Source organism: Rhinopithecus roxellana, chromosome 21 (assembly GCF_007565055.1).
Source record: "Rhinopithecus roxellana isolate Shanxi Qingling chromosome 21, ASM756505v1, whole genome shotgun sequence".
Classification (NCBI taxonomy): Eukaryota; Metazoa; Chordata; class Mammalia; order Primates; family Cercopithecidae; genus Rhinopithecus; species Rhinopithecus roxellana.
Window position 1 is genome coordinate 33914294 of NC_044569.1, and position 26903 is coordinate 33941196.

The following is a 26903-nucleotide window of genomic DNA, read 5'->3' on the forward strand; positions in this document are numbered from 1 at the left end:
ACACATGACTTCAGAACGCCACCTCCTTGACTCAGACATTACATGGACTTCCCAACAAATGCAAGCTCACACATAGTCAGACCCTGGTTGAATTCTCTTCCTAGTGTGGGTTTCTCAAGTCATTTCTCACTCTGAAAAATCCGAAAAATCACTTCATGCCCAGCTTTTATATTAAAGTGTCAGTGTTTTCAATTCAGAAATTTCTAGACTTTCCTATGTAAGCGGATAGATGCAATGTGATGATGAGTTGAGTATATTTAAGTAAAGCTGAAAATGTTTCACCAAAATCCTTTGAATAGACACTTTTAAAACTTCCTTTGCATAAAAGCTTGCTTGTGTTTTCTTCACATTTATTTTACTCAGCATTTCACTCTATGTAAGTATTCCTTTAGCAGGACCTTTATGGAGCCTTGAATTCCTCACATCAGCACTATCTAAACAACCTCTGATACTATTTTTACATGTGTTAGCACTTACCAACTGCAAAAACAAACACTGTTGCAGAGATGGGAATCACAGCATAAACTCCACATGCAGTTCGTAACAATAACCACACCTAACATTCCTATGATGAACTATGTTCACACACATGATCATATATTACTTACTGTAAATGAACCTAAGTAAAAACATTTTATATTGCAGATGGTTCCCCTTGATTTTTTATAATACACAAATGTTAAGGTTCAGATGCCTTTCACAGTCTCAAAAACCCAAACATATTTACTTCTTGATCCCCAAATGCTCTATCCTGTTAGAAGGCCTAGTCAGATTCGAGGACAAGAGCATATTTATCCAATATAACTACCAACAGGGTCAGGGAAACTCAACCAAATTGTTTAGAAAATGGGGCCAATTTAATGTTCAGATAAATAGTGTTTGCCAGAGTACATGGCAAATAAATCCCCCTTGTGATAAACCAGATGCCACCTCATCCACACATCCTTGTTATTCCCATGTAGAGACCAGGGCTCATGCAGAAGAGAGTAGCCCCCCCTGGGATGGGACACCGGGGAGCCCCCTGCCCTTCAAGCGTGCCTGCCCACAAGTCATCAGAGTGTAACTCGCTACACTATGTGTGCTTGCCCTCTCTTCAGAAGCAATGCTTAGAATACACTATAAACTTTTCAAAAACACATATTGATTACTCATTCAATTATCACACATCCTTTTCTGTAGTCTGACTTCATGATCAGAAGTTGACTTTAAGAGTCAGACTATGCCTCTTTAGGTCCTTTAACAGGACCTAAAAAGTGCAATTCAACTTAGCACAATTAAATATATCCTTTGAAAAAGAAAAGAAATGTGAGTGCAATTTCATCAGAAGCTCATACTTCCAAATGGCAACTTTCAAGAAAGTGAGGAGGGCACATGAGTAATACTAAAAGTATGCAAAAAACATCACTACAGCTGTGCTCCAAATCTGATTCCAGGCCTGGTTTCTTCACCATGCAGGTGAAGTTAAGAGCGGAGACAGTAAAGAAACTAAGAAATATACAATTTATCAGCTTATCTGAAGAGTCTGAATTCTACCCTTAAATAAAGTGGGAACCCCCCAGAATGCTACAGTTTCAGACATTTGGTTGACTCCTTCCTTGAAAAATGCCTTGCTGTGCTTTCTTTTAGTGAGCACCTTCATCTCTTATTAGATCATTGTCTTAGTCTCTTTGTATTGCTACAAAGGAATACTTGAGGCTGGGTAATCTGTAAAGCAAAGAGGTTTATTTGGCTCATAGTTCTGCAAGCTGTACAAGGAGCACAACACCAGCATCTGTCTCTGGTGAAGCCTCAGGAAGCTTCTACACATGGCAGAAAACCAAGGCAAGCCAACTGTGCAGAGATCACATGGCAGAGAGAGAGAGAAATGGAGTGAGTGAGCAAGAGAGAAGGAAGGGAGGTCTGCCAGGCTCTTTTAAACAACCAGCTCTAGAGCAAGAACTACAAGGAAGGCACCAAGCCATTCAGGAGGGATCTGCTCCCATGACCCAAACGGCTCCCATTAGGCCCCAGTTCCCACACTGGGGATCAAATTTCAACATGAGGCTTGGTGAAACAAATAAATCTCAACTACGTAAACTACAACAATCATTAAGAAAAGGAAATGTAGAAAATGCTCTAATTCATTGTGTAACTACTGTGAAGAACATTATTAGTTCATTCATTGATTGTGTGTGTGTGTGTGTGTGTGTGTGTGTGTGTGTGTGTGTGTGTGCATGTACTGACATAGACAGACAGACATTCTTCCATACAGGAAACACCTCTTTAAATTAAAAGAAAAATCACCTTTCCAACTAGGGAACAGTGTATGTCCTCTTCAGAGTACGACAGTGGTTGAGGACAGCTTTAATGAGATCTGAGGGCTTATTCTGAGTTCCTCGCTTAAGTGGCATATACCTAACATCAAAGATGGACTAGATTAGTCATTTCAGAACTTGACTATTCATTAGTATGACCTGGAGAATTTTTTATTTATTTATTTATTTATTTTGAGACGGAGTCTCGCTCTGTCACCCAGGCTGGAATGCAGCGGCGTGATCTCGGCTCACTGCAAGCTCCGCCTCCCGGGTTCACGTCATTCTCCTGCCTCAGCCTCCCAAGTCCCAAGTAGCTGGGACTACCGGCGCCCGCCACCATGCCCGGCTAATTTTTTGTATTTTTAGTAGAGACAGGGTTTCACCATGTTAGCCAGGATGGTCTCTATCTCCTGACCTCGTGATCCACTTGCCTCGGCCTCCCAAAGTGCTGGGATTATAGGTGTGAGTCACCGCGCCCAGCCAGAGAATTTTTCAATACAGATTTCAAAGCACTAAATTATAATCTCTAGAAATGCAGACTAGGGATGGAAATTTTTTAAACTTTCCCAGGTGGTTCACACGTAGTCTTCTCTGGATGGCATTTGAGAACCACTGCACCAAATGACATTCTTGTCCACCATGTTCCAGGGTTAACTAATATGACAGCCCTCCTTCTGCCATTCTCCATCTCCTTACCTAGTAAACAAAACCACCAGTTAAAACCTGCAGTCCCTCTCATCCTGCTGATTTCCCCAGCTGACATGTAGGTTCTACGTAGGAACAATATTTGTCTGGTCTTTTGATGCTGAATGAGAGAGCGGCCTAAAAAGCCAAGACATTCTGTTGTAGGCCACGAAACCCTCACTGAAAGGAAGATTTCACCACCTCTCCCTCCAAGATATAATTCTGAGATACAGGCTAAGATTACAGTGACAGACAGAAGCAGAGGCTTCTCCCCTTCCTTCCTAGATCTGTCCCCTGCAAGCCCAGATGACCACAGGCGAACCCCTCTCTTTTGGCTCCCTGCTTCCAAGGGTACAGCCTCCAGGAGAGGACAGTCTTGACCACTCTCTGTCCATTTTGCTCTCCCCACAGAGTAAGTTAACTTGATTGGCATGTGTGGGAGGAGAAGCTAAGTACACCTAACTTAGCCTCTTCTTTCTCCTTCTTTAGGATCTGCTTGGCCATCAGCAGAGAGCACTCATTCTGCTCTGTGAACGAAGCGCCAGGATCAAAGCCAGCAGGTCCCTGCAGTGCTGCCTGAGACTCTGTGATTAGGTCTGATTCTGTGGGGAACACAGCCAAGACCTCCTGACAACAGACCTGAAGCTGCATTCTCTAACAGCTACAGCAATAACAAGTTTTGATTTTTTTTGTTCCATGCAAAGTATATTCATTTAAGCATATAAATGCAAATATTTGAAAATTTCATAGTTAAAGCATTCGACATTTCCACTGGTGTGCAAAAATACTCCTGAATTCCCTTAAATTCTTAAAAATGGTTAAAAAGTTACTAATCTTCCTGACTTCCATCAAACTGTCATCAAAACATAACAGACGTGGATTTCTTCTTACTTGTCATTGGCTAGATGATAAAAGCGCCTGCTCACACATCCAGCACACAGCAGGCTCACAGCATCCAAGTAGGAAAATATCTTCAGCAAGATTTCTGAAGGCATTCTGCAAAAACAGAAACAGGAAAAAAATCACCAGAGTGGACCAGGGCTTAATCTACAGATTGCCTAGAAAACAACTAGCTGCTCATCTCTAAATAGAAAGCCATAGACAGACTCCTGTACAAAAGGCAAACTGTACCCTCATCTTCAATTATTTATTGAAATTTTCTGGGCTGGGTGCGGTGGCTCAAGCCTGTAATCCCAGCACTTTGGGAGGCCGAGACGGGCGGATCACGAGGTCAGGAGATCGAGACCATCCTGGCTAACACGGTGAAACCCCGTCTCTACTAAAAAATACAAAAAACTAGCTGGGCAAGGTGGTGGCGCCTGCAGTCCCAGCTTCTCGGGAGGCTGAGGCAGGAGAATGGCAGGAACCCGGGAGGTGGAGCTTGCAGTGAGCCGAGATCCGGCCACTGCACTCCAGCCTGGGCGACAGAGCAAGACTCCGTCTCAAAAAAAAAAGAAAAAAAAAAGAAAAAGAAATTTTCTGGTTATTCTAATTCTCATGACATAAACCATAAATAGAGTGAAGGGTTGGAAGAGCTAACTTCCTCAGCATTTTAATCATGTTCACACACCGTGAATCAACAGGCAGAATTTCAGTGTCCCCCATGAAACTATGTATTTTTTTATTATTATTTTTGTAGAGACAGGGTCTTGCTCTGTTACTCAGGCTAGAATGCAGTGGCATGATCAGGGCTCACTGCAGTCCTGAACTCCTGGGCTCCAGCCATTCTCCCACCTCAGCCTCCCTAGCAGCTGGAACTACAGGCACAAGCTGCCACACCTGGCTAATTTTTTTATTTTTTGTGCAGTTCACCGTGTTGACCACCAAACCTGGACTAAACGACGTATGTCTCTTTAGTGAGATAAAGAGAATCAGAGAACATATTCGTAGGTATTAATAAGAAAACACAGAATCCCTTTCCCCAGAAAAGTATAACGGGAAATACCAGCTTCTTCCGGCCTCGCCCACACCGATCCCAGGCGCCGCCTTCTGAGCACCCTTGGGCTTTTGACTGCTTCCTCTGGGGCTTCAAGGAGACACCAAGGGTCATACATTTTTTCTGAAGTGTCTGTTTTATTTGTATGCCTGAATATGATATTGAGATGCAGTCTCAATATTCCACCTATTTCTATGACTTCAAAATTCTACAAAACACAGTAATAATCTGAAAGTGACTAGAAAGTATCACTAGTGCCAAGAAGTCAGGAGTGTGCCTCTATGAATCTTCAGCAAAAGGGCAGGTGACAAGGGCAAGAGAGCTACCACAGATTGTATCAAGGGTTGGTGGCGGGCAGTTCTAGGGATAAAGGAGTAAGGGGAGAAATCTTTTGTCCAATTTAAAAGGGCTTGCCCATACTGTCTACTTGTGATTGTTATGATTTTAAATTTGTTTCTTTTTCAAGAAAATCAGGTTACAGGTTATCAGTCCCATAATCCCGATAATACTGAGAAGGAATAAAGCAGATTCTCAGAAAAAAGACAGTTAACGCCATGCCTGTTGGATATGTATCACCATGTAAATGTCCCCACTGCTCAGAGCCCCAGCTACAGTTAACCAGAGACGTTCTGAGAGTTTAAACAAAAAGCTTTGCTTAAGCATTAATTAAATCAGTCCCCCAAATAAAACCCCTCCCATTCAGAGTCAATAAATTAGATACTTTCATTGAGAAAAAGTCTCGAATGCTAGAGACAGCAAAGTTGCAAGAAAACATTTTTGTGACCATTTGGATTATTCATTGCATATAATTTTCATATTTTGATTTAACTACTTCACAAAACTTCCTATTATTTTTTAAATCAGTACAATAAAAACACACACACACACAGAGCTGGGCTTAACGACATTTCAGAAAAGTATCCAGCAACTACCAGAATTATTTAACTGGAATAAAATCCCACTCAAGACAGGCATTCAGCAGGTTTTCACCTTCCTCCCCACTGAAATAACCTAATGAAAAGGGGGTTTCCCTGTGTCCCAGCAAAAGGAGAAAATCTCTACTTTATAGTTAAGACAGTGGAGATAGAATACCTTCTTAACCATTTTTCAAACAATTTCTTCTAACCTGGTACAATCAATGTTTATATCCATATTGGATTACTTTCTGTTGGATTCTAGTTATTTCACTTTGTATGGGGTAAGGAGAGAGGATGATAGGGAGATAAGGGAAAGGGCAGGTGAGAGGCAGGACCGTTAAATAAGTTCAAAATGTAGAACAAAGAAACTGCTTTGAACCAACGAGATTCCCTGAGAATGTTAATTTGTGCGTGTTCATTTTCAGTACTGTGGGAATTCAAATGTGAACACGTCCTTGTCCCTGCTTCATATTGTGGATCTATCCCAATATTCCTGTTTTCCTCACTGTCTTCCCCATTCCAATGGAGAACGCTCACTTCCCTGCATCCAAGCACCTGTGCTCTAAGTCCTCACGGGTTCTGCACAAGGACCTCAGTCTCCGGTTCCTGCCGCCCTCTTCCACACTGTTGATATGAGCCTCTGAACCGCCCTGAATCTCTCATCCTGAAACCACACTCTTCCTTTGCTTCTCCCCACCCCGATCTCTCTGGAGCCACCACCTAATTTCTAGGCTCCCTCGCACTGCCAAGCTCTAGGAAAGAACAAAAGAAAACAAAACAGTTGTCTACACCTGTTGCCTCCACCTCCATGCCCCCTACTTTTTTGCTTTTTACATTTCAGTGTGGAATAGAACACACACAAATATGAAAATGAGTGGCCAGCCCCTTCCCTTGCATTCACCTGCAACAGCTCTGAGAGGCCACCATGCCCTGCTGCCTCCTCCCCCTGCCTCCCCAGGCCGCAGGTCACTGACTGCTCTTGTGTTTCAGGCTGTCTCCTCCTCTGCTTCACACACAGCCTCTCCTCAATTTCTTGGACCTCAGGGCTCTTCTCTGGCCTGCTTGGTTGGTTCTCACTGCCCTGGGTCTTCCAAGCTTGCTCCTGAGTCACCTTTGCCTTCCCATCCCCACTCTTTCCCTAAGCACCTCATCCAGCTCCGTGACTGCTGACCCCACCCGGCCTCATGCTGAGCCAGACTGACACATCCATAATCCATCTGGCATCCTCCTTTGAACACATCCCAGACACCTCAGCTGTAACCAGTCCAAAGTCACCATCACGGCCCTCTCTTCTGCCTCGACCCCACCTCTCTTCCATCTCAGCTAACAGCACCTCAATCTGTGCTACTGCTTCAGCCAACAGCTTCGGATTCCTACTTGTCTGTTTCCCCCTCACATCTACATCTAATTCATAAACGAACCATGTCAGCTATGCCTCCAAATATATCTGCCACTTGCCTGTGTCTCTGCATCTTCCCTACTTCTAGAGAAGAGAGGTAAGTAAGTAAACAAGATAATCTGGGAAATTACATGACATCCACCCACTTCCCCAGAGCCTGGTAGCCAAGCCTGATAGGCTACCCCACTCCCACACTGCTCCTGTAGCATCTGGAGCCCCCACCACACCTCTGGTCTCCCCTCACTGGCAAGCTCCTCTCACAGCTCTCGAATCTCAGTGTTCAGTTCTCATCTTAAATGCACCTCCTCAAATAAGTCTTTCTTTATCACGCCACCCCATTATTCTGGATTTGGGGATCCATTTGTTTTCTTGATAACAGGTATCCCAACTCACTGTATTTTAAATCTGCCTCCCCGACTAACCACCAGCTTCGTGAGAACACGTGAGCGGCTCCCCATTTGTGTCCCAGTACCAAGAATGGTATCTGCTACAGAGCAGGTCCTCAAATATTTAATAGATGGACTAACCAAATGAATATTTGCTCCGTTTCTCATATCAGATGACTGTAAAACAGCCTATTCCCAGAGCATAGGGTTTTAAGCTGAAATTAATGACCTGAATTAAAAATCCATTTTGCTTTTTCTTTTTTAAAACACACTGAAATTTGTATACAAATACATACATTGTTAGCTGAGCTAGCTATGATACAGTGTTAAAAGCCCAGAACTTGAAATCAGGCAACTTATGTCTGAATCACACAGTTCTGCAATATGCAGACTACGTGGGCCTAGCTTCCTGCAGTGTAAAATGTCTCTGCGATCATCTCAAGCTTTCGGGCTCCCCACAATGCTTAGCATATAATTGGTGTTCCATAAATGTTACTACAGTACAAATCTATGGACTTCTGAGCATCAATTACACATAATAATTTTTTAAAGCTTCTGTGGATCTTGGTGCTGAAGGTCACAGTACAGAATCTTGCCGTGGCAAATGGGCTCCCAGATGTTGAAAGCTGAGAAATGAACAGAGTTCTTGAGCTTTCAGGAAAACACACTTTAATCTTCTTTCTCCTTTTTCAAGGGTCTTTATCAACTCAAAAGTGAATATTTTTGAAGAACATTTTAATAAAAGGAAAATTCAATTTACTTGTCACTTCTTGAAGTTTCGTTTCATAAAGTTCATCTCATAAGGATAGTGGTGACAGGCCCATGACTCATGAAACGCTCCATGCTGTACTGTCTTCCCACACAATCCTATTCTTAGCAAGCTCAAAATAGCAACTTGGTATATACAGCATCATAACTTTCTCTAATAACCCCATGCCTAGAGGCCCCCAAAAGTGACAGTCTACTTCTGCTACTTACCCATCCAGGAACCCAGAACAGCAGGAGAAAGAGCTCTCCCATTGCCGTCCACCTCTGGCATGGCACCTCAGGGCAGCAGAGCCTGCAGAAAACTTGACCCCTGGCCCCTTTCTGAAAGTAAATGTGGGAAATTCAAATTATGTAATCATCAAAGGAGGTGAATTATCTATTCCCTTCTACAGAATTCCAAAGGATTCATAAACTCCAAAGATTACTCATTGAAAAACTCCATTTCTGCAAAGAAAAAAAGGAATGGAGGAAGGAAAGATGGTAAGTAAGGAAGAAAGGGAGGGAGAAGGAAAGAAGAGACAGTGAAACCTTTAGTGTCCTGGTAAGGAAACCTGAAGACCGTACTTACTCTGATGTGCTTTCACCCTAAGGTTTAGAAATATATGCTCTCATTATAGGCTTTCAGCATGTCAAAGAGGTGCTATCAGATAATTTAATGGAAACAAAAAGGATAAAGTTAGTGTACTGATTGGCCAATTTGGATATAAGAGAAACCACTAAAGGTTTTTTTTTTTTTTTTTAAAAAAAACTTGAAATTAGTGATCTAGAACTGTCAACATAATCTACAACTTTTCTGATCTTTAAGGGTTCCAACTCCAGTTTTTGCAGTCATAGACGAACTACCAAATACTCTTCCACAAACTTTTACATTTTAACCTCACTGGCCATCTTTTTATTTTGGTGGTACAGAAAACAGTAGTACATCTTAGATTCAATGGTTTTATAGATTCAATGAAATAGTGTATAATATTTTTATGCAGTGAGTCTTTTTCAGAGGTTCCTGAAATAAATTTTATTAAGATCAGTCCTCAAAACCAGCAGTACTCAACAGCACCTTGAGGGAATCCGAAACACCAGAAAATCATACCGCTCACAGCCTCCATGTCTAGGCAACAGCACACCCGGAGAGTCACGAGTGGTTACACTATTTCTCTAGGAAAGGTTTGGAAGCTTCTGCTTTAAGCAAAGTACAACACACAGGTATTGGTTATTGACGCACCTCCTTCTAGGTGTGCTATTTGAGAAGTGGCTAAATCCTAGAAGGTACATTACGTATACGCTCAGTTCACCAACACCATTGCTTCAAATATGTATTTTGTGCAGTGACAGTTTAACCACCCTCAGTTTTTCATACCAGGTTAATTCCCCAGATATATTTGAAAGAACATTCATAGAGGAGGGCAACAATTGGGAGCAAAACAGAGGTGTCCTAAGAACTTGGAAGAAAGCTGAAGTATGAAACCCACACACAACTGGTCTTAACAGAGGATGACCCTCAACTCTAAGCACAACCTATTAGATGACACAAGTGGTGAAAAAGGAGCCCCTGCCCTAGGCCTCAGCTGGCCACGTGATAGTGCAGCCTGGAGCCTACTGCAAGACAGCATCATGATATGCATATGTCAGTTGGCACTCAAAGCACCCACTGGCACCTGCCTGCCCTGCTCAACAGGCACAATTCCCCACATGCTTCCAAGCAGCCACAGAGTAAATTCCTCTTCCCTTTGCAGATCTTTCTCTCTAGAAAAAAGCACAGTAGCTGGTACAGGGTAGGCCCTCCACGAATATTAGTGATCAGCTGCCCCACTGGCATCTCAACAAAGAAGAAGTTGCATAAGATAAACTCTTCCAGATCCTGGAAGAGTAAAAATGCACCAAGGAAAAAAAATGCTGCCTCCACATGCCTTTCCATTCCAGCTTCAGTAAAAGGTGCTTAATGTACTTTTGGTCTTATATGACTTTCTAGCCAATTGTTTTCAATCTGTGCTCTGCAGGGCAGGAGGACAGGGAGAAATGACAGGAAGAAATGCTAATTTGGAAATTTTTGCAATACCCTCTCTTCCTTTAATCAGATCATTCTGCCTGTGTTATGTATTTTTGTACTTCTGTTGGAAATTTTGTTTAAACACAGATTTCCACAGGAGAAAAGCTTGGGCTCCATTGATGTAGTCCTAAAATAGTAATCAGAAGTAAAATATCGTGTTCTAATTGCATTCGTTTCCTAAGACTGCCTGCACTAACTGGGTGACTCAGAACAACAGAAATGTATTGTTTCACGTCTTAGTAGCCAGATGTCCAAAACTCATGTTGTCAACAGGGCCGCACTCCCTCTGAAGGCTCTAGGGAGGATCATTCCTTTTTCTGGTGGTTGCCAGAAATCCTTGGTATCCCTTAGTTTGTGTCAGCATAACTCCAATCTCTGCCTCCATCTTTACAGAGCAACCTTCCCTCTGGGCATATCTGTCTCTGTGCCTCTTCTTATAAGGATATCATTCATATTGCACTTAGGACTCTCCCTCATCCAGTATAACCTCATCTTAACTAATTACACCTGCAGAGACCCTATATCCAAATAAAGTCACATCCTGGGGTTCCAGGTGGACACAGATAACTTTTAGAAGGTATAATACACTTGGTTTACTGTCACTAGTCAACACAGTAAACAAAATTTGTAATACATTCTAAAATTATTTAAAAGCATGACTTATTTTTAAATGGTTATTATTCTTATAAAGTCTATATTGACTTATGCTACATATTCAAAGATAAAATACCTACAATTGACAGAGGATTCTAACACTTAAGCTTTGAATAAAGGGAATTTCTATCATTCCTCCATCAAATAATAACAATTCCTATCAGGCGCTCCAAACCTGTAACTCTTAACCCCATGCGAGTGTGGGGCTTGGCTGTACTAGAGTCTGAGTCCACACATACCCTAAGCATCATATGAATAATTATATGTATATACTTCAAACATAAATATTCTTGTAGTTCATCAAATATAAATTTATTTAAGATAGTAAATAAATATCTTACTTACTGAATCAGTAACAGCTTTTTGTCATTATGCATTTTCTCAAGAAGATGCCAGAAAAATAAAAACTGTTACCCTAGGCCTTTCCAAGAGAACCAAAGAAAAGTAAATCCATCTGATGGATCAATTTTAATTTAGCAATTGGCAAAAACCAAATAAATGACGATGATTCATGCTGGCTATGTTACGAAGAAACAGGCATCCTCATTTACTACCAGTAAGACAAGACACAGTGGTACAAACGTTATGGAAAGCCAAATCTGATATTGGAAACCGGGATCCTTAAAAAACACATACGCTCTTTTAAGCCAGGAATTCCACTTTTAGAAATGTGCACAGATAGTTCACTCAAGAATGTCCATCTCAGAGTTGTCTGCACTGGGGGAAAAAAAAAATACTCAGAACCGTATAGGGATTGGTTAAATTGCATGGCCTCCACAGAGTTAACAATCTTTAGTCAATTAAAATACAGATTTTCAACCCAGGTTAAGTGTTGAATTAGAAATAGGTCCCTGATGTCCTCCAGGTGTCTATATGGCTTGCTCTCTCACTTTCTCCAGCCATTGACGACAATGTCACCATCTCATTGAGACCTTCCTTGGCTATTCTATTTAAACTGCAATCCAGTCCCCACCCCACCCTCTGTCACACACACATGCATTTTGTGCCCTTCCTCTGTTTTTCTCCTTAGCACACATCACCATCCATCACTATACATTTTACCCGTCTGTCTTGCTTACTATCGCTGGAATGACATGGGCAGGTATACTGCACGGGTTTGGTCACTGCTGATTGTGCAGCACCCACAATATGCCTGGCATGCAAGCAGCATTCAATAAATATCTGCTGAATCACTAACAGTATAACTAACTGAGAAAGCAGGTTATATCAGTAGATACTATTATGTTGGTGCAAAAGTAATTGCGGCTTTTGCCATTACTTTCAGTAGCAAAAACCACAATTGCTTTTGCACCAACCTAATACATAAACTTATTTTTGTATTTCTCTAAGAGGAAATGAAAATATATGTATACAAAGAGACCAAGGTTTAACATTTAATAGATCTGATTCATAGGATTACAAATTTTATTGGTGAAGGTCTTTTTAAATGGGGAGGATTTAGGGGGCATAACTCCGTGTATTTTCTAATTTTTCTTAGCATATTGAATCCGTAATAAGTTGGGGGATGGGGGTGTTGTTTTAATTTCAAACCGAAGAGACACATGCACAAGAAGGCCAGGGAATCACAGTTGGACAGCACAATCCTTGAGACTGGAGCAGTGGTTCTCAAAGGCATTCCTAGCAACAGTACCCCTGCAAAGAAATTGAACCCAGGTCCCCTGAAATCTGGGGGTACAGTCTGCAGCAACCTCAAAACTTCTTAGAAGTCTCCCAATTGATCTTAAAAATTAAAGCAAATATTGCATTCTACCAAATAATTTATCTTTGTCCTATCATAAAAATATATTATATTATTTACCAGCTAAATTATTTAACATTTTCCCAAAGCCTTTGTGTTGATTTCACAGACAAAGAAGATGCTCTACGTATCCCCTACCCATTACAACTACTCATTTGAAAAGCACAGTGCCAGGGTGCTTAGATGTTTCAAGAATACATACTGGCTTAATCCACCACCAAGTTCTTACTGAAAATCTTAACTTTTCAGTAAAGTGTGTCCCGAATTTATGAAAGATTACTGTGAAAACGTCAATGAAATAAAGTCACCTGTTTTGTAAATATATATGCATATAAAATATATGTAAATAAAATTATCTTAGTAACTTCCTCAAAATCATGCTGTAACTCTCCCCATTCAAAGATAGTTTAAAATAATGATTAAGCAAATAAATCCTGTTTGGTACCAGTTATTTTTCTTAAGTACCAAATCCTTTTCCCTAATCTGAAACCCTAACTCAGTAACGAATGGATATGCCTCTATCTTTGACTAAAACATTGAACAGGGCTTAGTTAGGTCAATTCTACAAATACTTCTTAGTCATACACACTGCACAAGGTAATATATAAGTGCTTTAAGACACTTCATCCTTTATTGAATTGGAAGATGAACGCTATTTTATTACAAACACGTTTTCACACTTAAAACGTCAAAGCTTATTTCTTGCTGTTTTGTGTTTTCACAATTAAAATGGATCTCACTGAGTCCCTCATTTCAGTTTAGAAGACTAAGGCTCTAACAAGGCAACTAAAGGGACTTAAGGTCACCAGCTAGAAGCAAAGACAGTCTCTGAGATCCCCCATCTCCTTAAAGTCCTGTCAGAGCTCTCTTTACCATGTCTTATATAAGATCATACATCTCATCAATGTACCTTTTAACACTATTGAAAACACATTTCTATCTCTCCATAAAATAAACCAACTGCACTTCTTTTTTTTTTTTTTTTTTTTAGACGGAGTCTCACTCTGTCGCCCAGGCTGGAGTGCAGTGGCGCGATCTCTGCTCACTGCAAGCTCCTCCTCCCGGGTTCATGCCATTCTCCTGCCTCAGCCTCCCGAGTAGCTGGGACTACAGGTGCCCGCCACCGCGCCCATGCTAATTTTTTTTTTTGTATTTTTAGTAGAGACAGGGATTTCACCGTGTTAGCCAGGATGGTCTCGATCTCCTGACCTCGTGATCCGCCCGCTTTGGCCTCCCAAAGTGCTGGGATTACAGGCGTGAGCCACCGCGCCCAGCCCCAATTGCACATTTTTAAGGGCCACAGAATTAACAAATCAGCAAGTTCCATTTATGTTTCTATACAGATCTGTATGTCTACAAGGTTAAGTGCAGATATACACTGATACATTTAGCAAGATAAATTTAGTTTGAAAACACTTTTTTTCAAGTGATAGGTTTTATCTGATAGTTTTGAATAAGTCCAATATTTTAAAAACCTAAAGACTGTGCTTCATTTTAAATATCTGGCAAATCAAATAAATTACACCAGGTACAAATTAAGCCAACTTAATATGCTTTCTGCTACACTTCTTACAGTCTGTGATAGTTATTCACATTTTGTGTTAAAAAGGGAACACTGATTCCTTAACAACATCTAATTTTCCACAGCGAGACATTAAAATAACCACCCGCTTTGACCATAGTCAATCGTTCTATTTTTGGCAGTGGACTTTTCTTTACCAAAAATAATGCATACATTTCCAAATCAGCTTGAAATGCAGGTTCCCATTCCAGGCATAATGACAGGCCCTCTAATTATATCAATCCAGGAAGTTCACTCAACTTACAAAGGATAAGATTCATCATATAAAAATCATTGTGCTTCCTCCAGTAGAGCACTATGTGAAGACTAATTTTAGTAACAGCAGCAAATTTATTAAAAGTTCAAATTTCCTATTTAAATTCCTGCTTTTTCTCCTACATAAAATAATTTTTGTAGGCACCGTCACCATTCTATTTGTGACAAGGCTTGTGGTATGTCTAGCATTATAGGTATTCAATTAAGAACTATTATCATAGCACTAAGCAACAGGGCTGGGCTTCTGAAAACAGTTAAGTGGAAGTAATGGAGACCTAGTGAGGACATAGTTCTGGAGATTCGGGGGGGAAAAACAAGTAGTTCAACTAGTATGTAACAGACTCCCTTTGTATGCTTAAAACATACACCATTGATTTATTAGAAGGCAAAATATGTATGACTTTCCATATTTATAAATCAAGGAGTCTTACAAGCAGAAAGATAATCCTCAAGAATGTAAACCATTCTTAGCATTATTCCTCCATCTGTAAACTAACTGCAGAGATGGGTACACAGCTAGGGAACAGCTCACGATATAATGAGAGGGATTTCATAAGGTACCATTATGCATGCTGACACTTCTGATGCACTGGATCATTTTACTTCTTCACGCTGAAGATGCTTCTGGAAAGCAGATGCAGCCTCCTGCTCCTTTCCTAAGTCTTCAAAATTGCCTTCTATCTCACTGTAGGAGAGGACCATGCTTCCGTTCCAGGAAACCCCAAGAGAAATGGAGAGACGAGCCTCTAGGGAGCAGAATAAGAATACCACAGGGTCCTGCATTTAGACAGGAAGACAGGCAGAATGGGACTAGGAGCTGAGCAAGATCTGGTGATGTAGATGGCAACTTGGCCTTGATGTTGGAGGTGCAGAAAGTGCTGACCCCCCACCTGCCAGACCAACCTGCCTGCCAGAGGTATCTGCTTGGGGGATGAGGGTGTAAATTTGTAAGGTTTTGATGAGCAGACTCTACTTCCCTAAGTTGTAAGGTAATGAAAAAGACGAAGTGAGATTCTTGGTTACAGAAGAGCGAAAATACGAAGGCAGGGGCGGAGCACACGTGAAGCTATGGCACGCATCCCGGAGAAGCGACCTCTTGGACCTGCACCTGTCCTGGCAAGTGAGCCTATCCCCGGCCACAGGCGCCGCGAGAAAGAATATTTCCCCGAGAGGCTACTCTACTTGTGTCACAACTTAGGGAACCCCACATTGCAGGGTAGAAAGGATTTCCTCTGGTCGTTCTTTCCAGACCCTTCTCACGTTGAAGAGGGCCGTGGGCCTTGTGCCAAGCTGGACGAATAAAATACACGGTGAAGAGAGTGGGGCCGCGCAGTGAGGGGCTTCCCGCCAGCGGACCCCACCCGCAGGCCCTACAGTCACCTGAACCCAAAGGCCTTGGCGCGACCCCGGGCCGCGCCACCGCCCCTGCCGGGCCCGCGCAGCGTCTGGAGGCCGAGCCAGTGCTGCTGCAAGATCCGACCGCGTCCAGTCGCCATGGAGACGAGGAGTTCACCACAGGACCGCTCAAGGACTGAAACGAGGAGGGCACGCACCGCCCCCACGCCCGCGCGTCGCCACACCCCCTTACGCCCATGCGCAAGTTCACAAAAGTACCGCTGGCTGGCGCGTGCGCAGACGGCACCGCGCCAGACACCCGCTCACAAACCGGGATTCTAGAAACTTCCAGCCCTGGCTTCCTTCCCCACCTCTACATTCTGCCACCAAGGGCGCTAAGCAAGTCCTCGGCTTAACCGTTATAGGAAACCGGTGCCTGCTTTGCAGCGGCCTCGTTCATCTCCACTTGCTGGCTCTTTATTGTCCGGCTTTTCTGAAAACAGTGAAATGCAAAAACGAAATCATTTGCCCACGCGGAATGTAAAAGACCACTGTCAGAGGGAGTATTTCCAACTGTGCACAGCCTTCTCTAGAATGATCAGGAAAACACTGTAATGTGTAACTGCCAATTTGGCTTTTGCAAGTCCCGCTTGAATTACGTAGGCTCTGTGGTACCAATTCCCCCACCAACGCCCCGCTTTCCCGCCTCTCCAAGGACGCGCAGCGTGTGCGCAGGCGCTGGGCGCGGAAGCACCTGGGTGCGCGGGAACGGCCTGTGCCGTGCTCTGGCCGCCTTGAATTGTGGGAGATGTAGTCTCTTTTGCGCGCCCCATTGCCGCATCCCAGTTAAAAGCGAGGTCTTCAAACTACTATTCCCAGGAAGACGGGGGGTTTCCCAGGTGACTTTGCGAAGACATGGCGGGGACGCTGTGAATGTCAGCCCAGAAGGTAATCAGAGCGTGTTGATTCAAAGAGAAAGAAGACAGAAGGGAAGGTAGACATCAGGTTCTCCCTGGAGATTTTTCGTTTTCATTTATGCTGCTGAAGGCAACGTTTTTGCCTAACACGCCATGTAATGTAAACGTATAGGTTTGAGTACGTGTCCAACCAGATGTGTAGTGAACCCAAAAACTTTCCTAATTGTAGTTAGCATCGTCCCTAAGCGGAACGATTTTCTGTGAACATGATTTGTACTTTTCTACGAGCCATACAGTATACGGAGAAGCTGCACAGGTCCTCGGCAAAGCGATTGCTTTTGCCCCACATTGTGCTTAACAAAGCGTGCTTGAAGACTGAGCCCAGTTTGAGATGGGGGCTTCAATATCAAAAGAAAACAGTGCGACCTAGATGTATTCTTGGAGTCACCCAGAAAACCATCTGGACGCAGGGACCGAGCCCCCGGAAAGCAAAGGAGGATAGCAGCAAACAAGTGTCTGTGCACAGGAGTCAAAGAGGGGGAACCGCCGTCCCAACATCACAAAAAGGTAAAAAGGAGTACTTTAATGATTGGTCTTTCAACAGATGTGACAAGAGCTGCCAATGCTCTTTTACACCAAGTTCACTACTAAAGGTGAAAAAACAATTCACGTGAATTTTTAAAAGCCGTTTAAACTTAATTTAGAACTAGAACATATAGACCTACAGTTTTCTTCACAGATTGGAACTCAGATTTGAAAGTTGATCTTGAATTTGATATAACTTTTTTTCGTTGTGTTTGGAGAATTTTTCTCAAGTTGTATTGGCTCTGTTACATATAATAAAGAGTAATTGGATAGGATAAAGAGAGAGAGAGAGATTATTGACTTATAATCAATAGGGAAAACTTTCGTATGTTACCTGCGATAATAGAAAAACATATAAACTAGGGAGGATGGAATGTAATTTGTCAGGGAAAGTCAGAGATGTGTTCACAGATATTTTAAGATTTTTTAAAAATTTCTTCATTTCGCATGTGATTTGTAGGAAAAAAAGGACAAAGCAATTTAGACCCCATGATTATACCACACAAAGATGACTATTTTTAACATTTTGGACTTTCATACACATACCTTTTAATAATTTTTAACCCAAAAAATTGAATCATATTCTACCAATTGTTTTGTAATCTGCTGAATATGCTAAAAACCTAGTTTTTCATTCGTAATAGTTCAGCACGAAGGAACAATCCGTATGCAGAGGTGAAAGGCATAGAAGTGGCAAACAGCATGTGTGTCAGGTAATCTGGCTCAGGCAACAGTGCTGCTGCTTGCACTGCATGCCAGGCCTGCTTAAGCACCCCTTCCCTGATCTGCACCCCATTCAGAGGTGACAGTCCTTGTTGCTGAATGAATGGATGGGAGCAACATTCCCAAATACGGAATATGCTGTGTCCAGAATTCAAAGAAACATTGTGGTAGGAGGTGTAGGGTACAATTGTCTTTTACTTGGGAGGGCATGTCCTGGCACGCCCCAGTGTAGCCCCACGAGGTCGGCTCATGTGTTGGTGAGCCTCTGCATCTTTGTTGGACCCACCTCTCACACTTGCAGCTTGTCCGACCAAGCCTTCTAACACACTTGCCACTTGTTACTTCTGGGCTCTAACATGATGGCGTAAACATAGTAGACAAATGTGATATTCTGCTGAATGTCCAGAACAGCATTATTCAAATAAAACTTTCTGCAGTCATAGAAATGTCCTATATCTGTGCTGTCCATTTGGGTAGTTCCTGGCCACTTGTAGCTATTTTGAGCACTTGAAATGTTGCTAAATTATGTTACTGAAGAACTGAATTGATTTAATTTTAATTAATTTAAAATTGAACTGAAATACCCATGAGTGGCGAGTGGCTACTGCATTAGACAGCCCAGGTCCAGAAAGTTTCACTCCCTTAAGACTGTAACGACAGAGGGTGAGAGAATTAGCAAATCCTGGTCAGGATCATAAACATACACTGTTATTATCTGTTTCGTGTTACTACAGACTACTCCTGCTGCTGCTTCTGAATAGAAGGCATTCTTCAAATCAATGGCCAATACCATGAGATTGTGTTAATGCACTCCCCTGTAAAGTTACCATGTGTGGTATTGCATGTGTACCCTGGCTGCCACTTGGTTGAGTTTGCAGGTAACCACTGTCATTCTCCAGCACCTATTTGTGTTTTGTAAAGGAAGACTGGTAAATTACAAGGGACTGTGATAGCGACCACCATGCCTGTATCTAAGGTCTCTAAGAATAGCACTCTTTCTGCCATTCCCCATAGATGTGATATCGTTTTTAGTTTATTATCTTGGTCACTGGGGCAGTTTCAGAGGCTTCCATTTGACTTTTCCCACTATGATAGAGCTCTTAACCCACTTCCAAAGGAACTAAAGTGGGAGTTATTGTTGCCAATTACTCAGTACATCCCCTTGATTTATACATTTGGAAATCAAGGAAATTATTACCAGATAAGTCCCTGGACCCAGGCTGTGAGCTTCTTACATGCTGTCAGAGGGGTGGGGGGTGGTCGGGGGGTCATTGTGACTCTTTGGGTCCTTGGATATCACTGTCAGCACAGACTATGTCCAAGTTGATAACTATAGGTCCTTTTGGTGAAGGACAGGGGTAGTCAGTCACATACACTTTCCTTCAGTAAATGGGTTCCAGGTCTGAAAACTGGTTCAGGTCCAGAAACCGGGGCAATGTTCAGAGCTTTGCATTAGAGCAACTGCCTTCAGCCTCAGGAATCATCTGAGGTTAATTTCTCATGACTGTGTAATTCAGAAGCAGCCTTGTCCACTGCCCTTGAGTCTTCCCCTTGAGAACACTGTTCTAGTCATCAGCTCTGTTGCCCTCTGTAAGTCAGACACTCCCGACTGCCACTCCAGCCATGCCGTTAGTTATGATGGTGGCACCCACCTTGACTTCTGTTTAACACCCCAACCTGGTCTCTGCTTCAGAATTCTTTCATCTCCATTTCTGTCAGGGCATCCTGCTCTATAAAGATGTAACTGTGGCTTCCTTGTGGCTTTGGTATACAGGTCCTCCTGTCCCTCCTAAGAACATAGTCAGCTGGTGGGTTTTCGGGCTTTATATCTTATATCTGTGGTAGCATCCCCATTCTTGGAGGCTGTTGAGCCTTTCCTCCAGTTTGCCATGGCTGTTCTGTCACTTTTACTTAATGTGGACCATCGCTGTCTCGAAGTTTCCAGGAGCAAACCTAGCCAGCTGCATATCAGTTCCCAGGGTGCTTGCCTGTTTGCTAAATTCATCACAGGAGTGTGCCCCATGCTGATCAACTCTCAGCCGCTTTTGTGTTCTGTGCCTTGACACACCACCCTTAAGAAGCAGTGGGGTCTGTGTTCCCCTGGCTGCTGCTGGGGTGGCCTCCAGCTCCTTCCAAGTATTGTTCCTTCTCATCCTTCTCATGCCCGGTTGTGTTGTAACTTGGCCAGGAGGGGAGGTGGAGAGACCTCCTGAGAGCAGCACATATCTTGCTAGGCAGAAGTGCCCACCCACCCCTCGCCCAGTTTCCGAGATGGAGGAAGTGTCAACCAGACAATGAACGGCTTCTTCAGGGCTAGAGGGGTCAGGAGAATCTGGGGATTCAAGATTTTTTTGCCACATTGACCTCAAGGGCCCCCTACTGCAGCTTTAGATTCCCTTTCCTCCCAAATCAGGATCCTTGCCTTGGTGTGGGAGGTCTCATGTGCTTGAAATGCCAAACGCCCTGAAGCGCTTACGCCCCAGACCTGACCCCCACATTTTCTGCCCTCTGGGTGTAATTTGAGTCTTGTTCTGCCAGGAGGAGGCTCTTGCCCTTGGCACTCACCTTCACTGATGATTAGTTACACACATCATCTCACCATCCCTCTCCCAAATTATCCATGGCCCCAGCCACAGCCATCTGATATAAGTCCTTAAAATTGCTGATTCCCCCTAAACTCCCAGAATAACACACCAGCCAGTACATTCCCTTCCACCAGTGTTCCATCCCAGGTCCCCATTGGTGAGAGCTGCATCAGCTGCCCTACAGCTGTATTACAGGTGCTGTCAGTAGCCCCCTACCACCAGGGACAGGGTCCTCATTGCCAGCCAGTGGCCAGCGAGCCAGCTCCAAAATCCAAATCGAGAGCTGCTTACCACTCCCGGTAGCACCCGTTGTAGGTTGGCTTCCCAGGGAAGTGGGATTTACGTAAGGAGGTTTATCAGGGAGTGCTCTCAGAATACATCTTGGGGGTAAGGGAAGCAGGACTGGGGAGAGGAAGAAGCTGAAGTGCATTTGCAGTTGGGGCCTCAGCTGCTGCTCTGGGGACCTCTGGAGCTGAGCTGGCCAGTCACTGTCCTTCTCCCTAATGTGGGGGCTGAGTCTTACGCTTCTGCATCAACCAGGCATTGAGTATGGGCTGGTCCAGGGATGTGCCGTGACCTAAGTGAGGAAGCTGTCTTATGGAATGCCCAGAGAGGAGCTCAGCTGACAACTGTCAGCTTCCAGTGCTCCCTGCAGCTGGGAGCACCCATACCACAGCACCCACTACAGGAGGGGTAGAGAATTGCAGAAGCAAGTAAATGGCAGGAGGGTTTTTTGCATGAAACTACTAGGTCTGATAGGGTTGAGAAAGTTAGACAGTGAGCAGTTTCCGTTAGAGACAGCTATAAAGTAACAAACAGATATTTTTTTAATGTGTAGAATATGGAGAATATTTAGCACAGGGCTTTATATATAACAGATATACAGGAGCTGTTGTTTATCAAAATAAGTGGAAAAGACCTGTCAGATACCCTAAGCAAGGCAGGAGTGAATTTTTGGAACGGACAGTCAAAAATCCAAGGTGTTAGGGCCAGTGACCTGGTTTGGGTAACAAGGACAAATAAGGATACTTACTAGAACTAATTAGTTGTTATTGTGTTCTCAACCTGGGACTTGGCACGTAACTGGCAGGTAATATTTATTGAAATTCCACACTGAGAGTGGAATGAGTTGTGAGCCCCAACTCCTGAACCTTGGAAGGGAAATTGGATTTGTGACAGCTGTTTGAGTCAGTCCCATGAATTACACAGACTTTGGTAGATGAGGTCTTTTTATTATTTGAATAATGTCTTCTAAGTTGGGAACCTTGCTGAAAACTTGAAGGATCGTGATACGCTAAAGACTACTTTTAAACAAGCGTTGTATTAGCTAAAGACTTATTTTAAACAATTTTGTTTTATAAATGTAATAGAAGCTTTTTATACAGAATAGAAAATAACAGAAACCTCTGTTAAAATTTTCTTCTAAAAGTTTTTTTCTTAAAAATGTTTTGAAGATTTATATTTCTGAAGTCTGAATTGCTAATGTGGTGAATAAATTAGTCTATAAACATAATGCCAGGAGGTGACTCACTTTCTCAGCATCGGTGAAAAGCATAGTCATAATTGTAATGTTAAGGTAGTGTAAGTGTAATGTTATAGTTCTTTGCATATATATGAAGATACACATAGTAGATATACAGTAGCTGTTGGTAAGTGAAAAAATAGACTCATCTGATATGCTAAGCAAGGCAGGAATGAAGTGTTGGGAGGGACAATCGAGAATCTCGGGTGTTGGGACCAATGACCTGATTTGGGTAATAGGGACAAATAAGGGTATTTGTATATGTATTTCTGTATAATACAAATACATTTATTTATAGCTATACATACGTATATATGCTGTCCCCTGACACTGTCTTGAGTTTCTCTAGCTCTCAGAGTGTCTGTTTAACCCATATGCACATATTTTATTAGTGTGGGAAAACAAACGTCTGGTCTGTGCATATTCTTCATTTTCTAAGTTTAATTCATAAATCTTTCTGGCCAACCAAATTCCTGCTCCAAACACAATTCTGTTTTCATACACCAGTCAGTGTGCGATGGGACTGGCATTCGAGCTAGTTACTGACTGTTAAGAGTTGACACCCATTTTGGTCCATTCAGTCCCTTACCCATTCGGTTGACAAAAGCCAACACTCTTCCTGATCTGGGAGTGGCAGACCTTGGTTCGGTGTTGCTTAACCTATGGCAGTTGTGAACTGGATCACTTGTTAAAAGGATTTCTTCATCCTGAATTAAAACATAGATTCCCAAGCCCCGCTCTGAGAATTCTGCTGAGGCGCTGACACACAGGGAGTTTCCAAAACAGCTGCCCCTGAACACACACAGACCCCTTGCTTTGATCTGGAGGCTGCCTTTCTCTCACAAGAAGCGCAAAAGCAGCATACAAGCATGCTTGCCCCCAGCCGGCACACATAACCCGTTGGTGTTTTCTCTTTACAGTGAAAGAAGCCGGAAGAGATTTTACCTATTTAATAGTGGTGCTTTTTGGAATCGGCATTACAGGTTGCAAAAAACAGCAAGTATAAGCCCTTGAATGTCTTTTCAGCTGGGCTTTTTATGGTGTCCTTGCTTTGCGTCATCTTTGTTTTCTGTGATTTCAGGTGGCTTATTTTACACGATTTTCAAAGAACTTTTTTCTTCATCCAGTCCTAGCAAGATATATGGGAGAGCCTTAGAAAAATGCAGATCACATCCCGAGGTTAGTTCTCAAGATTGAGTTACATGAACTCTGATGAGTTGGTAGGAGGCAGTGGGCAGAATTCAAGAACCAGTTCTCACGCTAGTGAAATTCACATAATAATACATAATGGTTGACTTATCATTACATTATTAGGTCTTTGTTCTTTAAGATAACCCAAAACTCACTATACAGATGTTTTCATGCTAATTGTACAAGAGAGTCATTTTGCTGGTTGTTCATAGATATTAAATTCTTAGAATACACCAAAATACCAAACTCATAGTAAGTTTCTAGTCTTTTTAAAGCCTGATGCGTGACCTCATGGTCATGTGGCCTGGGAAGTGCCAGATTTCTTACTCCCTGATGGAAAGCTTCAGCACTGAAAATATTACTCATTGAAATCCAACTTCATTCACATTGAAAGATAACAGCCGGTAACTGTCTGCCATTATCATCATAAATATTAGGGGTGTTCTTCACACAGACCAAGGAGTAACGTCCTAGCTCGCATTTGCAGCCCCTGAAGAGGAGAAAGATTTGAATCCACAGTGTGCTCAGTATAGAGCCCAGTGCTGATCTGCCCTGGGGCCCCGGCTCTGAGTGTTCCACCAGGTTTTCTAATCGTGTCAGGGTGGAAACCTCAGAAGCTAATCATCTCTGGCATCTTTCCTTTTAAATCCACTGATTTCTCTTCATTGAACTCTGGACAGTCAGTGGTAACCATGGAAAAAGAGGCAGGGAGGGTAAAGTATCTCAGAGGTGAAAACCAGGAAATTAGGAAGTTTCCCGTAATAGTTATTGGGAATCCAAATTGTATCTGACAAGAAACATTCTTTACAGACTCTGGAAGTACCTATGGGTGTAACATTAAATGTTAGGACGCGTCTCTGGAAAGAGATGAAGAGTTACTGTTTTATTCACAAACTCAGCCTTTCATAGATTTTTCAGCATTTTGAACAAAAAACTCCACAGAATATACAATAGTGAGATACTATTAAAGTCATAACTTAATTTGCTGCCTGAAAAAGCTCTACAAATAATAATTAAACTTTAACAATTTTGTCACCAGTGTTTAAGGGGTACCCTTCTCTTTGCTGAGTACCGTGTTTGCTTGAAAAACAAAATCTTGATGGGTGTTGATATTTATATGTTTAATAGATTAAAGTAAATTGTTCTATCTGTTTGTGCTATACAATTCTGAAATATCATCTTACATATTACTTCTTTTTGTCCTGGAAAATGTGATACTGAAGATACTCCACAAACAGACAAAATAAGATAAATTTCATAGAGTTAAGGGTCAAATTTTTTTAGTTTAATATCAAATTTATATTTTGGGGGGGTTCCACAGTATTTGCATTTTGAATTCAATAGAAACTACATTTCTACTTCATGTGGATTTTCTTGTTAGAAATAATGGATTCACACCTGTAGCTCTGGTTTATTTTAGATGTCATTATTATCTGTTTTCTTTTTCCTCACTGTGTTTAGCGACTTTAAAATTTTTTTATCTCATAGTTTCAGTATTAGATGCTATTAATTAATTAAATTTCATTAAAAATGTTCATACATTTTATCTTCAAACCATAAGGGTTAGTAGAGACACATCTGAACTCTGTGTCGTTATGTTTGTTTTCTATAAGGGGAGCAGGAACTGCGTCATTTCAGCCTACATTGTTCTGAAACTACAAGTCACACCATAAAGCTACCTATTTTAATCTGTGTGCATGAAATATTTGTTTAAATCATTTATGGGATGATTTTTATATAATAACCCTTTTTTCAGTTTTCTTATTGGAGTGGTCATTTTTTGTTTGTTTGTTTGTTTTGTTTTTTGAGATGGAGTCTCACTGTCACCCAGGCTGGAGTGCAGTGGCACGATCTTGGCTCACTGCAGCCTCTGCCCACTGGATTTGAGCGATTCTCCTGCCTCAGCCACCTGAGTAGCTGGGACTATAGATGCGCACCACCACGCCTGGCTGATTTTTGTATTTTTTAGTAGAGTCGGGGTTTCATCTAGTTGGCCATGGTAGTCTTGAACTCCTGACCTCGTGATCCACCTGCCTCAGCTTCCCAAAGTGCTGGGATTACAGGCGTGAGCCAGGAATGGTCATTTTTTAAAAGGTCCTATGCTTACTGATTTTTTTTCCTAAAATAATTTGGATTGTTAGAAATTATTTCTTTAGTAAGCTTAAAAAATAACACAAAATAAAGCACTGTCCTTGTTCTGCAGGTAATTGCTGTCTTTGGTGAGCCTGTTAAAGGCTATGGGGAGGTGACAAGGCGGGGTCGCCGGCAGCACGTCAGGTACTGTGGCTTGAATTCAGAGGAAGCGCTGGGGAAATTTTTTAATGAAAGGAACTTAGACTGATCTTTCGTTTTCTCGACAGTTTCACTGAGTATGTAAAAGATGAGCTGAAACACACGCGTGTGAAATTCTACATTGAGGGCTCTGAGCCGGGGAAGCGAGGAACGGTGTATGCGGAAGTAAAAGAGGTGTGGGAATTGTGGGTCATGGGGTCAGAGGTTCTGAGCGCGGTGTTATTTAAGTTCTGAAAAGGAAAATAATACCTGGAAACACTACATTTTTTTCAGAACCGAGCAAGTGGTGAATATGATTTTCGATATATATTTGTAGAAATTGAATCTTATCCTAGAAGAACTATTATCATTGAAGATAATCGATCCCAAGATGATTAAAATAAGCAAGCAAGCAGGTTTCTGATGGATGTTGAATGGCATGGACTCACTACTCTGTTCTTCACAGCTGTCTTCCAGAATGTGTTCAAAAGACAGGAAGGAGTGTATGGTTTATAAAGTGAATCTAATACAGTATTTGTTGCGTTTAAACAAACTAGACATTTTCTTATGGAAAAATTATGAAATACAGCATATTTTATGTTCTCCTATTGACTCAATCATGACAGTATTTCTGCTTTAACACCATCTTTCATGATTAGATGTTTGTTATTAAAAATTTTACGCCATGTAAATAAAGGAAATAGATTTTAGCGTTGTATTCATTTTATATTATAGAACTGTATAATGTCTGCAGAATAAACTTAACAAATATGTCATTAGCAGCTGCCCTCCACATACTTTGGAATCTGACTTGAGATAAACGTGAAAATGGTTGAGGACCATAGGGAACCAGATGGTGAATGCATTCTTCAAAATTGTGTGAGTTTTAGGAATCTGTCTCATATTTCCCCCTTTGTGAATTAAGGGCCTTGTACATAGCGGGAAAAGTACACACTCCCAAGTCGGGTAGACCTGGGCACCCATCCCACCTTTTCTAGCAGGGTGTGGGCCTGTGCAAGTGCCTTAGCCTCATCAGGCGTCCCCATTGTATGGGTTGTTAGGGTGGCACTGTGATGAGAGGTACAAGCCTGGACCG

General features: G+C 42.2%; 2 protein-coding genes across 2 annotated transcripts in view; one reads left to right on the plus strand and one right to left on the minus strand.

Annotated features, from left to right (window-relative positions):
* FBXO15 (F-box protein 15) overlaps nt 1-16216 on the minus strand; it is a 73852-nt gene extending 57636 nt beyond the window's left edge. The window contains exons 1-3 of the mRNA XM_010356699.2: nt 16059-16216; nt 8595-8705; nt 3870-3974 (exon numbers count right to left, since the gene is read on the minus strand). Of these exons, the coding sequence (XP_010355001.2) occupies nt 3870-3974; nt 8595-8705; nt 16059-16174 (332 nt within the window). The 5' untranslated portion in view covers nt 16175-16216. The remainder of the gene's footprint in view (nt 1-3869; nt 3975-8594; nt 8706-16058) is intronic.
* Nucleotides 16217-16896: 680 nt separating this feature from the next.
* Nucleotides 16897-26589, plus strand: TIMM21 (translocase of inner mitochondrial membrane 21). The gene is made up of 6 exons (XM_030926095.1): nt 16897-17497; nt 23266-23328; nt 23427-23524; nt 25740-25813; nt 25897-26002; nt 26102-26589. Exons 1-6 carry the CDS (start codon nt 17197-17199, stop codon nt 26204-26206), a joined length of 747 nt encoding a protein of 248 aa, XP_030781955.1. The 5' UTR covers nt 16897-17196; the 3' UTR covers nt 26207-26589.
* The last annotated feature ends 314 nt before the right edge of the window (nt 26590-26903 follow it).

Excerpts from the sequence above, each read along its gene's own strand:
- TIMM21 (XM_030926095.1), top strand. The coding sequence starts at position 17,197 with ATGATTTGTACTTTTCTACGAGCCATACAGTATACGGAGAAGCTGCAC. Across the intron at positions 25,814-25,896 it reads GGTCGCCGGCAGCACGTCAG|TTTCACTGAGTATGTAAAAG; the intron begins GTACTGTGGCTT and ends TTTTCTCGACAG. Across the intron at positions 26,003-26,101 it reads TGTATGCGGAAGTAAAAGAG|AACCGAGCAAGTGGTGAATA; the intron begins GTGTGGGAATTG and ends CATTTTTTTCAG.